This window comes from Lycium barbarum, chromosome 6 (genome assembly GCF_019175385.1).
Source record: "Lycium barbarum isolate Lr01 chromosome 6, ASM1917538v2, whole genome shotgun sequence".
In the NCBI taxonomy this organism is placed as follows: Eukaryota; Viridiplantae; Streptophyta; class Magnoliopsida; order Solanales; family Solanaceae; genus Lycium; species Lycium barbarum.
Window position 1 is genome coordinate 106560646 of NC_083342.1, and position 13754 is coordinate 106574399.

Consider the following 13754-nt stretch of genomic DNA (forward strand, 5'->3'; position numbering starts at 1 on the left):
ATTAATTAGTGTAAACAGGTGCCAGGGGCGGAGCCAGCCCTTCGGATGTGGATTCGGCTGAACTCAGTAGCTTTTGTCCGAATCATATATTTGTATTAAAATTTTTGTCAAATATGTACAAATTATTAATTAAGAACCCAATAACTTTAAAGAATTAGAACCCCGAACTCACAAGTTTCGAATCCTGACTCTGGCTCTGACAGGTGCTCACATTTACCAGTTCGATAGTATGAGTCTACTCATTTGCAACATATAAAACAAAATTTATAATATGTATCCAATGTCCTCTGAAATCTTTGATCTCCTTTTGTATTCTCAGCCAAACTCATGGAATTTTCATTTGATTAGGATAATTGTTTACAAAGTTCTCAGTCCGAGAATTGCAGAACAAGCTAATTTGTTTTACTTCCGCATAACTTTATAAGGCCCTAGCAGTTGCTTCAGGTTCCAGCCATAAAGATAACAGTCACAATGCCAAGCCAAGGACTGGACTCATTGCAACATCTAAGTTTTGTCCACTAGGTTAGTTATTGCTCTCTTTATGGAGCATCTAACAAAATTACCTTTAAAATTCTTTTTTTGAGATGATTTTTTTTAGATGAATACCTTTAAAATTCTGATTAACTTTTTATATGAGATTCATCAGGATTGATACAAAAAAAATTATATGTTGTTGGTCAAAACAATCTCAAATCATGTTATAATCTGTTAGAAAAGTTTTTGTAAGAATAGTTGTATAAGTGAAGAGCGGTTAGAATAAATGTGTTTTGTAAAAAAGAAGTGCAGCGCATGCTTATTTCTTCTCCATTTTCATCTGAATATATCGATGATGACCCTGCTTGCATGCATCTATTGTTTTGGTTGCAGATGCCCAATATCATTTACACTTAACAAGATCAACGATATAATATCTTTTGATTTATTTCCCACTGATAATTCTTTTCAGAAAAATAATCGGAAAAAAAGATGCATACGCCTAAATTAAAATTCTTGTTATTTCTTTATGGTTCTGTTTATTTTTTGAAAAAAAAAATCTCAAAAGCTGATAAGTACAAATACAATCCAAAATACATAAGTAGCCAGTAAGTCAAAGAAGATATTTTGTTGGTGCATCGATCCATGACCATATCATGCAGCTTTACTCATTCGTTTTTTTTTTTTTTTTCCTTTTCTTGTTAAAATTTTGTAGTAGATAGGTTATAAACCATAATTGATGAGATGAAAATGCTCTAGATAGAATACTCTGAGATAGTGAGATGGCCTCTCCTAATTATGTCTAGGAGGTGTTTTTATAGACCAATAAAAGTATTAAGCTGATTGGAACAAACAATATTAGACAGAGAATATAATATAGTATTGAGCAAAGTAGAATTCTTGATAAATTACACCCAAAAAGAATCTTGATACAATAAGCCAAACTGATGGAATCTCAAGGATCTTACTTAAATCTCCAAAGATAAATATTAAGAATTATTAAAACAAAAGAAAACACAGCAATCAAAGCCGATCATTTTGGGAAGCATACATAAAAATTTTGCAAAGGTAATGGAAATACTCCAAAGTAGGATAAAAAGGAGTTAATAAGTTGTGGAGATGGAGGGAAATGATTGAAGAGAAGGATTTGGATATTAATAGTAGGTTGGTGGGGGGGATGGTGACGGGGGTGGAGGTGAAGCATTGGTGGCAGATTGCTCATACTTAGTAGGTGGTGGAGAAGATGGTGACGGGGGTGGAGGTGAAGCATAGGTGACAGATTGCTCATACTTTGCAGGTGGTGGAGGAGATGCTAACGGGGGTGGAGGTGAAGCATAGGTGGAAGATTGCACATACTTTGAAGGTGGTGGAGGAGATGCTGACGGGGGTGGAGGTGAAGCATAGGTGGCAGATTGCTCATACTTTGCAGGTGGTGGAGGAGACGCTGACGGGGGTGGAGGTGAAGCATAGGTGGCAGATTGCTCATACTTCGCAGGTGGTGGAGGAGATGCTGACGGGGGTGGAGGTGAAGCATAGGTGGTAGATTGCTGATACTTCTTAGGCGGTGGAGGTGAGGCATAGGTGGGTGTTTGCTTATAGTACGGTGGTGGTGGAGGTGAGTAGTATGATGGTGATTGTTCATAGGTCTTTGGAGGAGGTGGTGGTGATTTGTAGGTTATAGGTGATTGCTCATAGGATTTTGGAGGAGGTGGAGGAGATTTATAGGACGGTGTAGATTCTTGGTAGTATGGTGGAGGTGGCAACTTATAATTTGTTGGTGATTGCTCGTAGTATTTGGATGGTGGTGGTGGTGGAGATTTGTAAGAAGATGGTGATTGCTCATAGTATTTTGGTGGAGGTAGAGATGACTCGTAATAAGAAGGAGACTGCTCATAGTATTTTGGAGGAGGTGGAGGAGATTTGTAAGAAGATGGTGATTGCTCATAGTATTTTGGTGGAGGTGGTGGTGACTTGTAGTATGAAGGTGATTTCACATAATATTTTGGAGGGGCTGGAGGTGAATTGTAGTACGTTTGTGATTTCTTATAATAAGGTGGTGGTGGTGGAGACTTGTAGTAAACTGGTGACTTGTGATATTTTGTTGGTGCAGGCGACTTGTAGTATTTAGATGGAGCGGGTGATTTGTAATATTTTGTTGGTGAAGGCGACTTGTAGTACTTTGATGGAGCGGGTGATTTGTAATATTTTATTGGTGTAGGCGACTTGTAGTATTTAGAAGGAGGGGTTGATTTGTAATATTTTGTTGGCGAAGGCGACTTGTAGTACTTAGATGGAGCGGGTGATTTGTAATATTTTGTTGGCGAAGGCGAATTGTAGTATTTAGATGGAGCGGGTGATTTGTAATATTTTGTTAGGGATGGTGACCTGTAGTACTTTGTTGGCGATGGAGACTTGTAGTATTTCTTTGAAGGAGTAGGTGACTTGTAATAATGCTTTGAGGGAGAAGGTGACTTGTAATACTTTGTTGCAACTAGTGACTTATAGTAATGCTTTGAGGGACTAGGTGACTTGTAATACTTTGTTGCAACCGGTGACTTATAGGAGTGTTTTGAAGGAGACGGCGACTTGTAGTAATTCTTTGAAAGAACAGGCGCTTTGTAGTAATGTTTTGAAGGAACATGCGACTTATGATACTTCGTTACAACGGGTGACTTGTTGTAATGCTTTGAAGGAGCAGGCGACTTGTAATATTTTGCTGGTGATGGCGACTTGTAATAGGCATGCTTTGAAGGAGCTGGTGATTTGTAATAGTAGTGTGATGGAGAAGGTTTCTTGTAATAAGGAGTGGGCACATGATACTTAGATGGAGATGGTGATTTGTAGTAATTCTTAGAGCTGAGAGAAGGTGAGGGAGAATTATACCCATAAGAGTAATCAGCAACAACAGTGCTAGCTATTAAGCAAATTGCCAAAGCAGCTGTTAGTAAGGGCCATTGACCCAACTTCCCTGAGCTTTTCATTTGGATTTGGTAACACTTAGAGAAGGAAAAGATAGAACTAAGACTTGTGTTCCATAGTTGATTAGGGAGCTCTGGTTTTTATAGAGCCTTCTCAAAATTAATGTAATAGCTTCTTAGTTGCCCACTTGCCCACTAAGCTGAGAGCAAGGTCCTAATAAAGACCTGATCAGTACACTAAGTGGGAGGCATTATCTGGTTAACAGATGATAATTGAAGTAAAATTATTAAAACTAAAAACAAAGAGGATATATATATCAAAAGTAGTTAAAGATTGACTATATCTTGACAATAAACAGAACATAGAAATGGGGGCATTTTCTTTGTTTCTTAATGCCAGAATCAGTAACTTATGATCTAGAGTTTGACATTACCCCTATCTCCAAAGAAATGCAAAAGAAGAACAAAAATGCAACGGCTATCAGCAATGGGTTCCTCCCTCCTATACAAACAAAGCCTATTATTAAGTCAAAGCCACCTGAAAACACAGAAATTTCAAAACTTTTAAACAAAATGTTTTGTTATGAATGTTCTCTGTGTTAAAATTTAAGAATTGCTATATATATTGTCAGTTTGGTTTGGTTTCAGACCAATTTTTTTTTTCTTTTTTTGATTAACACCAAGAAACGTAGTTGGATAATGTGCCACGTTGAGTACAACTGTACAAGAGATCTCAGTAGATTAAAAAAGCAGGAAAAAAACTTCGACCAAAATAGATACCGACTTATTTTACTGTTATCTGATAAGGTTTGAGTGACTTTGATTGCAGAACTTATTTGGGTAACCAACAAGCTTTATTTTTTCCGATTCTGACTCTGTATAAAATTTTACCATTTCTTGCTCAGATGTATTTAAAATTAACGAATGAGGCAGTAACATATGGTACATGAGAAGTAGAGCATAGCCGCATAGGGCAACGCCAAACATCTTCCTGAAAAATCAGTCATTAGACAACATATGGTACATGAAGTAGACGGTGTTCTTTACAGAACTTCTTCAATGGTGCTCCCTATGATCCTCCTCCAATTCCCTAGTTGCTGTGATTTCCAAAATTTGGTTTTTCTCATTACTTTCTTCAATCCTTGTCTAACCTTTTTGTCATGCCTTATCTTGAACCGATGGTCTTTCGGAAACAGCCTCCCTACCTCCCAAGATAGGGGTAAGGTCTGCGTACACTCTACCCTCCTCAGACCTCACTTGTGGGATTTATGTTGTTGTTGGTGGTGGTTTTTCTCACTACATAATACAAGCTGGGGTATACAAAATACAACAGCAAAATGAATGGGCAAATCATATGGTTTCGTTTTGTACTTCTCTACATGATTACGGATACATGTTTTATAGCACTATGCCCATCGCCACATACTAGAATGTTCAGTGATTTGCAAATATATGAGTGATATAATTTCTTTAGATGAATTACCTTTAGAATTCTGATTAACTTATTATATGAAATTCAGGGTTGATATAAAAATAATTATATGTTGTTCGTCAAAATAAGCTCAGGTCATGTTGTAATCTGTACGAAAAGTTTTTGTTATGGATTGGTTGTATACATAAATAGCGGGTAGAATAAATGTCGGTAAAAGAAGGTGCAGAGCATGCTTATTTCTTCTCCATTTTCATCTTAATGACCCTGCTTGCATGCATCTATATTGTTTTGGTTGCAGATGTCCAATATCATCTACACTCGCAATAAGATCAACAACATTAATACATTATATCTTTTGATTTATCTCCCACTGATAATTCTTTTAAGAAAAACAATTGGAAAAAAAAGATGCATACGCCTAAACTAAAGTTCTAATTTTTTTGTTGTTCTGTTTATTTTATACTATAATTTATTTCTTAAAAGTTGATAAGTACAATTACAATCCTAAAAATACAGCAGCTGCCAGTAAGTCGAAGAAATCTCGTTGATGCATCGATCCATGACCATATCTTTCACCTTCCCTCATTCTGTATACGGTAAAAACCGGATATGTGTTAAAACGGTAAGACCAGAGACCGAAGGAAGAAAGGGAAGGACATTATTTGGTCCGGGTTTTCCCATAGCCGAGTTGATCGTGGCCGTTCCTCTGTTTGATCAAGGCCGTTAGTCCGTTTGATCAAGGCCGTTAGTCCGTTTGATCGTGGCCGTTGGTCCGGGAGATCCGTTGCGCGGCTGCCACGCGTCGATAAGGTCCTGCCATGTTCAACTGTCAATCGTACGGGTGTCAGACCGTACGGCCAACCTAACCCAACCTAATCCACTGCAGAGTTTTTCTTTATTTTTTAGTTTTCTCATATTGTATGAAGCCCATGAGGCAACACTATAAATAAGGGTCATTGCCCACTTTTGAGGGGTTGGCTCCTTGATATCAAAAACTCTTGTAATAGCAAAAAATATATAAACTCTCTCTCTCTCTCCCAAATATCTGATTTTCGGTCCAAATTCATTGTGTTCATCTCTTAAATTTATTCAATCAAGTGATACTCATATTAGTAGACATATAAATCTATAGCAAACCTCTGATTATCAGTTGCTTCTCCTACCATATTTATATATTTCCCTTTTCTATCAAATAGATTTAAGGCACAACCACATATCCTATACCTCACTCACAAATTTAATTGATTATCCAAATTCGGGATAAACAGTTTGGCGCCCACCGTGGGGCTAGGATAATAGTGGTCTTTGATTTTGATCCCTATCTTGCCCATAAAACCAAAAATATCCTCTATTCGTCTCTGAAAAAATTGACCAAATGGCTGACAGTGGGCAATCTGGTCACGTCAACAACAACGAGATCGTGGCCGAAAATGAAGGCAGCGGGCCACGGGGATTACCAAACCCCGCTGACCCTAACCCCGTTAATTTGAAGGAGGGCCTCAACCGTCAAAACACCGTGGACCAGGAGAATGCCGCCCAGCCGGCCACTTACCCTTTAAATACACACAATTTGATTACTTTGTCCCGGACTCAGGGCCAGAAAGAACCGGATACCCCGAATGATAATATTGACTTACGTTTAATTTTTGAAATGTTGCAGGAACAGAGAGCGGCGATTGCCGAACAGGGAATCGCAATAGCCCGGTTGCAGAACGGAAGGGATAAAACGACCTCGGAGGAGGCGAAGGGTGTTGCTGAACCCAGAAGAGATGAGGCACGGATGGTTGAGAGCGATGGGTCCGGAGCTGGTTCTTCCACTGAGGTTCTGAGAATGCTCGAAACTTTGGCAAAGCGGGTAGACTCAACCGAGAAGAGGGTGGAAACATACAACTCTCGGGTGGACCAAATCCCGGGGGCTCCGCCTTTACTAAAAGGGCCGGATTCGAAGAGGTACATCCAAAGGCCTTTTCCTCCGAGTGCAGCTCCGAAACTAATCCCGAAGAGGTTCAAAATGCCGGATATCCAGAAATATGATGGCACAACGAACCCACACGAACACGTGACCTCATACACCTGCGTTATAAAAGGCAATGATATGGAGGGAGACGAAATTGAATCGGTATTGCTGAAAACGTTCGGGGAAACCTTGTCAAAAGGAGTATTGACATGGTACGACCATCTGCCCGAGCATTCAATCACTTCTTTCGAAATGCTCGCCGATGCCTTCATAAAAGCTCACGCCAGTGCCAAGAAGGTGCAGGCCCGTAAGGTAGATATTTTCCGTATAACCCAGAGAGACGATGAATTACTGCGTGAATTTGTCAACCGATTCCAAAGGGAACGAATGGAGCTATCCCCGGTTCCAGAGGAATGGGCTGCGCAAGCTTTCACAAAGGGGCTCAACGTTCAGAGCTCAACGGCTTCGTTCAAATTAAAGGAAAGCTTGCTGGAGTACGAGGCTGTGACCTGGGCTGATGTCCATAACCGATACGAGTTGAAGATTCGGGTGGAGGATGATCAACTCGAGCTTCCGCCGAGGCCTATAAGTGTGAACAAAAGTTTTGAGAGACCAAGGAAAGGTTACGAAACGAAGGCCGGCCCGTCGAGAGAAAGGTATCGGCCATACTCCCATTCGGAGAAGCCAAGCTTTAGGTCGGAGAAATCCAGGGTTAGCCCGAGCCATTTCTCCGGTCGGGGTGATAAACGGGTCGAGCGCTCGTCGAACAGTCGGGGTCTCTCATTCAGGAGCGATGCCGGAAGCCCTGCCGGCAATAAGGATTTGCCGAAGATATCGGAGTACAACTTCAACGTCAGCACCTCGGGCCTCGTCTCGGCTATTGGCCGTGTCCCGGATGTAAGATGGCGAAGACCTCTAAGGTCGGATCCGGGCCAACGGGACCCGAACATGGTGTGTGAATACCATGGAACCCATGGTCACAGAACCGAGGATTATCGCCAGCTAAGAGAGGAGGTAGCCCGGTTACTGAAGAATAGTCATCTCCGAGAGTTTCTGAGTGAACGAGCCAAAATTCATTACAAGGAAAGGGATACTCATAAAAGGGCCGAGCCAGTAGAACCCTAGCATATAATCAACATGATAGTTGGGGGTACCGATGCCCCTCGAGAGCCGGTGATGAAACGGGCTAAGGTTTTTGTTGTTCACGAAAAACGCAGCCGGGATTATTTACCCGAGGGTTCTATCTCTTTTAGCAATGAGGATGCAGAAGGCATCATTCAACCGCATAATGATGCATTGGTAATTTCTGTACTTATCTTTAAAACTCAGGTTAAACGTATTTTGATTGACCCAGGTAGCTCGGCCAACATCATCCGGTGGAGAATGGTCGAACAGCTAGAACTGCTCGAACAGATCGTATCGGTAGCCCGGGTACTTGGTGGGTTCAACATGGCGAGCGAAACCACAAAGGGGGAGATCTCATTGTCGGTGAACATCGATGGCACTATCCAGCAAACGGTGTTCTATGTGATCGATGGGGACATGAAGTATAATGCACTGCTGGGTAGACCTTGGATACATAGCATGAGGGCCGTGCCCTCAACATTACATCAGCTGCTGAAATTCCCAACCCCGGAAGGGATAAAAACCATCCGAGGTGAACAACCCGCCGCAAGGGAGATGTTCGCAGTCGAGGAGGCGATACCTCAGCCCAAAAAATCAGATCACAAGGAAGAAGATCCAACCGGGGGACCGGACGCCAAATAGCAATCAAAGCACACGAGGTTGGATCCGGGGGATGAAGAGGATGATTTCGATGTACCTAGGTCGTTCGTCATGCCAGATGACTCGGATACGACCAAGTCAACAGTAGAGGAGCTGGAGCAGATCATCTTGTTCGAATACCTACCGGACAGAAAGGTATACCTGGGCACGGGGTCAACCTCGGAGCTCAGGAACAAGTTAATTGAATTTCTTCGAGCTAATGCAGATTGCTTCGCATAGTTCCATATAGATATGACAGGTATACCACCGGAAGTAACAACTCACAAGCTCAGCTTAGACGGGAAGTTTCCCCCGATGAAGCAGAAGAGAAGGCCCATGGCGGAAGCAAAACACGCCTTCGTAAAAGACGAGGTAACTAAGCTTTTGAAAATAGGCTCTATCCGGGAGGTAAAGTACCCGGACTGGCTAGCTAACGTGGTGGTGGTTCCTAAGAAAGGTAATAAATTTCGAATGTGTGTTGATTACAAGGATTTAAACAAAGTATGCCCGAAGGATTCATTTCCGTTGCCTCACATCGATAGAATGATCGATGCGACGGCCGGGCATGAGATGTTAAGTTTTCTCGATGCCTACTCCGCGTATAAACAAATTCGGATGCACCCGGAGAATCAAGAGAAAACATCATTCATTACCCGATATGGGACTTACTGTTATAATGTCATGCCTTTTGGATTAAAAAATGCCGGTGCAACTTACCAACGCCTAGTTAATGGAATGTTCGAAGAATAAATAGGGAAAATAATATAAGTTTACATTAACGACATGGTGGTCATGTCCCTGGAAACAAAGGACCATTTAAAACATTTGCAGGAAACCTTCGACGTGCTCCGTAAGTATAACATGAAGCTCAACCCGGAAAAATGTGCCTTCGGGGTCCGGTCCGGCAAATTTTTGGGTTTCATGGTGTCGAACCGGGGGATCGAAATCAACCCGGACAAGATCAAGGCCATCGAGGATATCGAGGTGGTGAATAACGTTGAAGGAGTACAGAGGCTCACCGGAAGGATAGCGGCGTTAAATCGCTTCATATCGAGGTCCTCGGACAAGAGTGATCGTTTCTTCTCCTTACTGAGGAAGAAGAACGACTTCATTTGGACACCAGAGTGCCAAAGAGCTTTACAAGAATTAAAGAGATACTTGTCCAGCCCACCGCTGTTGCACACACCAAAGGCGGACGAGCAGCTTTTTCTCTACCTTGCTGTTTTCGAGATAGCGGTGAGCGGCGTTTTGGTCCGAGAAGAATCAGGTACGCAATTTCCTATCTATTATGTAAACAGAACTTTGGGGGATGCGGAGACCCGCTATCCCCACTTGGAAAAATTGGCATTGGCGTTTGTAAGTGCTTCTAGAAAGCTCAAGCCTTACTTTCAATGCCATCCGATATGTGTAGTAACTACTTACCCCCTAAAAACATCATGCATAAACCAGAATTATCGGGTAGACTAACTAAATGGGCCGTAGAAGTTAGCGGATATGATATCGAATACAAACCTCGAACGGCCATCAAGTCCCAGATCTTGGCCGATTTTGTAGCAGATTTCACCCCAGCTATGGTCCTCGAGGTCGAGAAAGAACTTCTGCCAACCTCGGGAAAAGCCCCGGGTATTTGGCCGCTACATACGGACGGGGCCACGAACCTTAAAGGTTCCGGGCTAGGAATCGTCCTTAGAACCTTAGAACTGTTAAATTGACTAACAATGAAGCCGAGTATGAGGCTATGATTTCAGGTTTGGAGTTAGCCCGGAGTATGGGTGCCGAAATAATCGAGGCAAAGTGCGATTCACTCTTGGACGTAAACCAGGTGAACGGCGTCTTCGAGGTCAAAGACGAACGGATGCAGAGGTATCTGGAAAAAATCCAAGTGATACTACACGGTTTAAAGAATAGACCGTACAGCATATACCGAGGGAGCAGAACAGCGAAGCCGATGCATTGGCGAATTTGGGAACTTCGGTCGAAGGGGAAGAAATCAACCCCGAGACTATGGTGCACTTATTGAACATGGCAGGACGTGCCAAAATAAACACAATGGGTTTAAATTGGGATTGGCGCAAAAGTACATCGACTACTTGCGTGATGGAAAGCTCCCGAATGACCCAAAAGAATCACGGTCATTAAGGACCAAAGCTGCGCGTTTCTGCTTCGTAGACGGCCAATTGTATCGACGGTCTTTCCTCGGACCCCTGGCCAAGTGTTTGGGTCCCGGAGAAACGGAGTATGTGATGAGAGAGGTGCACGAAGGAACCTGCGGCAATCACTCCGGTGCTAATGCTCTGGTCCGAAAGATTATCAAGGTTGGCTATTATTGGAACCGGATGGAGGAAGACTCAAAGAATTTTGTCCGAAAATGTGACAGGTGCCAGAGACATGCTCCGATGATTCATCAGCCCGGCGAGTTGCTGCATTCGGTGGTGTCACCTTGGCCTTTCATGAAGTGGGGAATGGACATTGTCGGTCCATTACCATGGGCACCAGGTAAAGCCCGTTTTATTTTATTTATGACTGACTATTTCTCCAAATGGGTTGAAGCGCGAGCCTTTGAAAAAATCAGAGAAAAGGAAGTCATTGACTTCATATGGGATCACATCATCTGTCGTTTCGGCATCCCTGCCGAGATAACTTGTGATAATGGTCCTCAGTTCGTGGGCGGCAAAGTCAACGATTTTCTCGAAGGGTTGAAGATCAAGAAAATTGTATCAACTTCGTATCACCCGTGCGCGAACGGACAGGCGGAATCCACGAACAAGACAATAATCCAAATCTAAGGAAAAGACTTGAAGCGTCAAAACATCACTGGAGGGAAATATTACTGGAGGTGTTGTGGGCTTACAGAACCATATCGAAATCGAGCACGGGAGAAACTCCTTTCTCGTTGGTCTACGGGGCTGAAGCCCTTATCCCCGTAGAAGTTGGCGAACCGACCCTCCGATTCAGATATACGACCGAGGAGTCAAACGAGGAGGCCATGGCCGTAAAACACGACCTCACAGATGAGCTTCGCGAAAACGCGTTGGTCCGTATTGCAGCCCAGAAACAGATAGTGGAAAGGTACTACAATCGGAGAGCCAATTTTCGTCATTTCCAAATTGGGGACTTGGTGCTTCGAAAAGTTGCCTTGAACACCAAGAATCCCAACGAAGGAAAACTGGGTCCGACCGTACAAGATAATCAAGGTAACGGGTAAAGGATCGTACCAGTTGGAATCCATGGAAGGGCAACGGTTGCGCAATAACTGGAATGTGGCTCATCTGAAGAGATACTACTGCTAAGGTATGGACTCCTCGTGTTTTTCTATTTTGACCTCTCCTTTTTGCAGGAAGTCGTGTACCGGGTAAAGAAAAGAATCTAGATCTGAAAACACGTGTTGCACTCTTTCCTTAGTACGATTTTGTCCCAAAATGGGTTTTCCGACAAGGTTTTTAATGAGGCAACAAGTACAGCGTGTTACCCGACGAAGATAAAGGACAAATGTCCGGATACTCGGGGTCACACCCTACGAGTGGGGACTTAATAGCACTCACCCGATCTTGCAGCTTGGATAAGCGCTAGGGGACTATAATACCCACTTCAGAGTTTACCCCGGTTAGCGAAAATTGGAGGAGCTTAACAAAACAAAACCGGACCTAAAATATCAGGTTCCGATGTAAGGACCAAACGATCAGAATGAATCGTGTCCACGCAATATTTGTTGTTGACACCCAATTTTGTCCCGCCTCTCCTCCGAAATACCTATTTACGCTTCTAATATTTTTTGAAAATTTAAAAATATATATTTATATTTTTTACTATAATTATTAGCCTCTTATCAATACCGGCGTTTCATTATTCTATTACAGTTACTAGCCATCATTATCATCAGCATCATCATCATCATTATTATTATTATTATTATTATTATTATTATTATTATTATTATTATTATTATTATTATTATTATAATTCACAATTTTTTATCATTTCGGCATTTTACCAGCTTACGCACACGCATCGCATTTATCTTTGCATAATTAAATAATAGTGTTTATCGCACAGCTATTACAACGCCATTTTTATTATCTGAGCACTAATGATTGCATATTTTATATTGAGTAATATTTTAACACAAGTTATTTTAATAGGTCTTTTATTTAAATGTAGTAGCCCAATCAACTCATACTATTTTCGGACCAATTCACAAAACCAGTCCACATTTTAATTTACCAGCCCATTTTAATTCACCCCAACCCATTTTAATTCCCAATCCACATTTCAAATACCAGCCCAATATTTCAAAACGGACCAGTCCAACCCAATACACTACCCGACCCGACCGCCCCTTTCACTTAACAAAGGAAACCCATTGGGGTTTCCTTCATTTTCTCCTCAGCCACGCCGCCACCCCCCATCGCCTCTCTCTCTCTCTCCCTCGTCTTCCTCCACGTTGCCACTGCCGCCCCCACACCTTCCTGTTCCCCACAGCACTGTCACCCTCACTTCGACCTTGTCCCCCCACTCCTCTCTCTCCTCCTTTCGAACGAAAACCCTAATCCACCCTATAAATAATCCGATCTTGAATCGGTTAAAAACAAAAAGGGGACCAAGGAAAGAATCCCCTTACAAGAAAGAAAACGAGTTCTTGAACCCCCAAGAAATCCCCTGCAAAGTATTTTTTTTAGCTGTCACAATATCATAAAATATCGAATCAAAAAAATACTCAAACAATTTTTTTCGTCTGTTCTGTGGTTGTTGTGAATCCGAGTTTCGCAACCTCGAATTTGAAGTGTTTCGAGTGTATATCGAAGGCTTCATACCCACTTCGCTGCACCCGAAGAAGGTGCGTTAATCCTCTTCTGTTTATTTTCATCTTTTGCACTTTTTGGCTTCTTAGTTGTTATGTCTCAGCATTAGTTTATCGGCTTCATGATTTAGCACATTATTAGGTTAATTCAGTTTAGGGTTTGCGAAGAATGTTATATGCTGGTCGGATTGGATAAAATGCCTATGTCTTAATCTTGCTTAGTAGTTAACAATGTCTGTATGCTTATGTCTTGACGTGATTTAGTTTCATTTCAGTCTTTTTTTTTTCTGCAGCTGATTTTCCTGCTGTTTGATCCTCACTCGCGTTTAATTGATATATGTGATCAAATGAGCTAGCTATGGTTTCATTATGTTTTAATGTTTGGTGCGTAGTTTTCAGCTCCTGTTTCTG

The 13754-nt window shown here is 42.1% G+C and overlaps 1 protein-coding gene across 1 annotated transcript; it reads right to left on the reverse strand.

Moving 5' to 3' along the window:
- Positions 1-1019: 1019 nt before the first annotated feature.
- LOC132599932 (extensin-2-like) lies at positions 1020-5328 on the reverse strand. Its single transcript, XM_060313091.1, has one exon. The coding sequence runs from the start codon at positions 3453-3455 to the stop codon at positions 1629-1631; it is 1827 nt and encodes a 608-aa protein (XP_060169074.1). The 5' UTR covers positions 3456-5328; the 3' UTR covers positions 1020-1628.
- Between the last annotated feature and the right edge of the window lie 8426 nt (positions 5329-13754).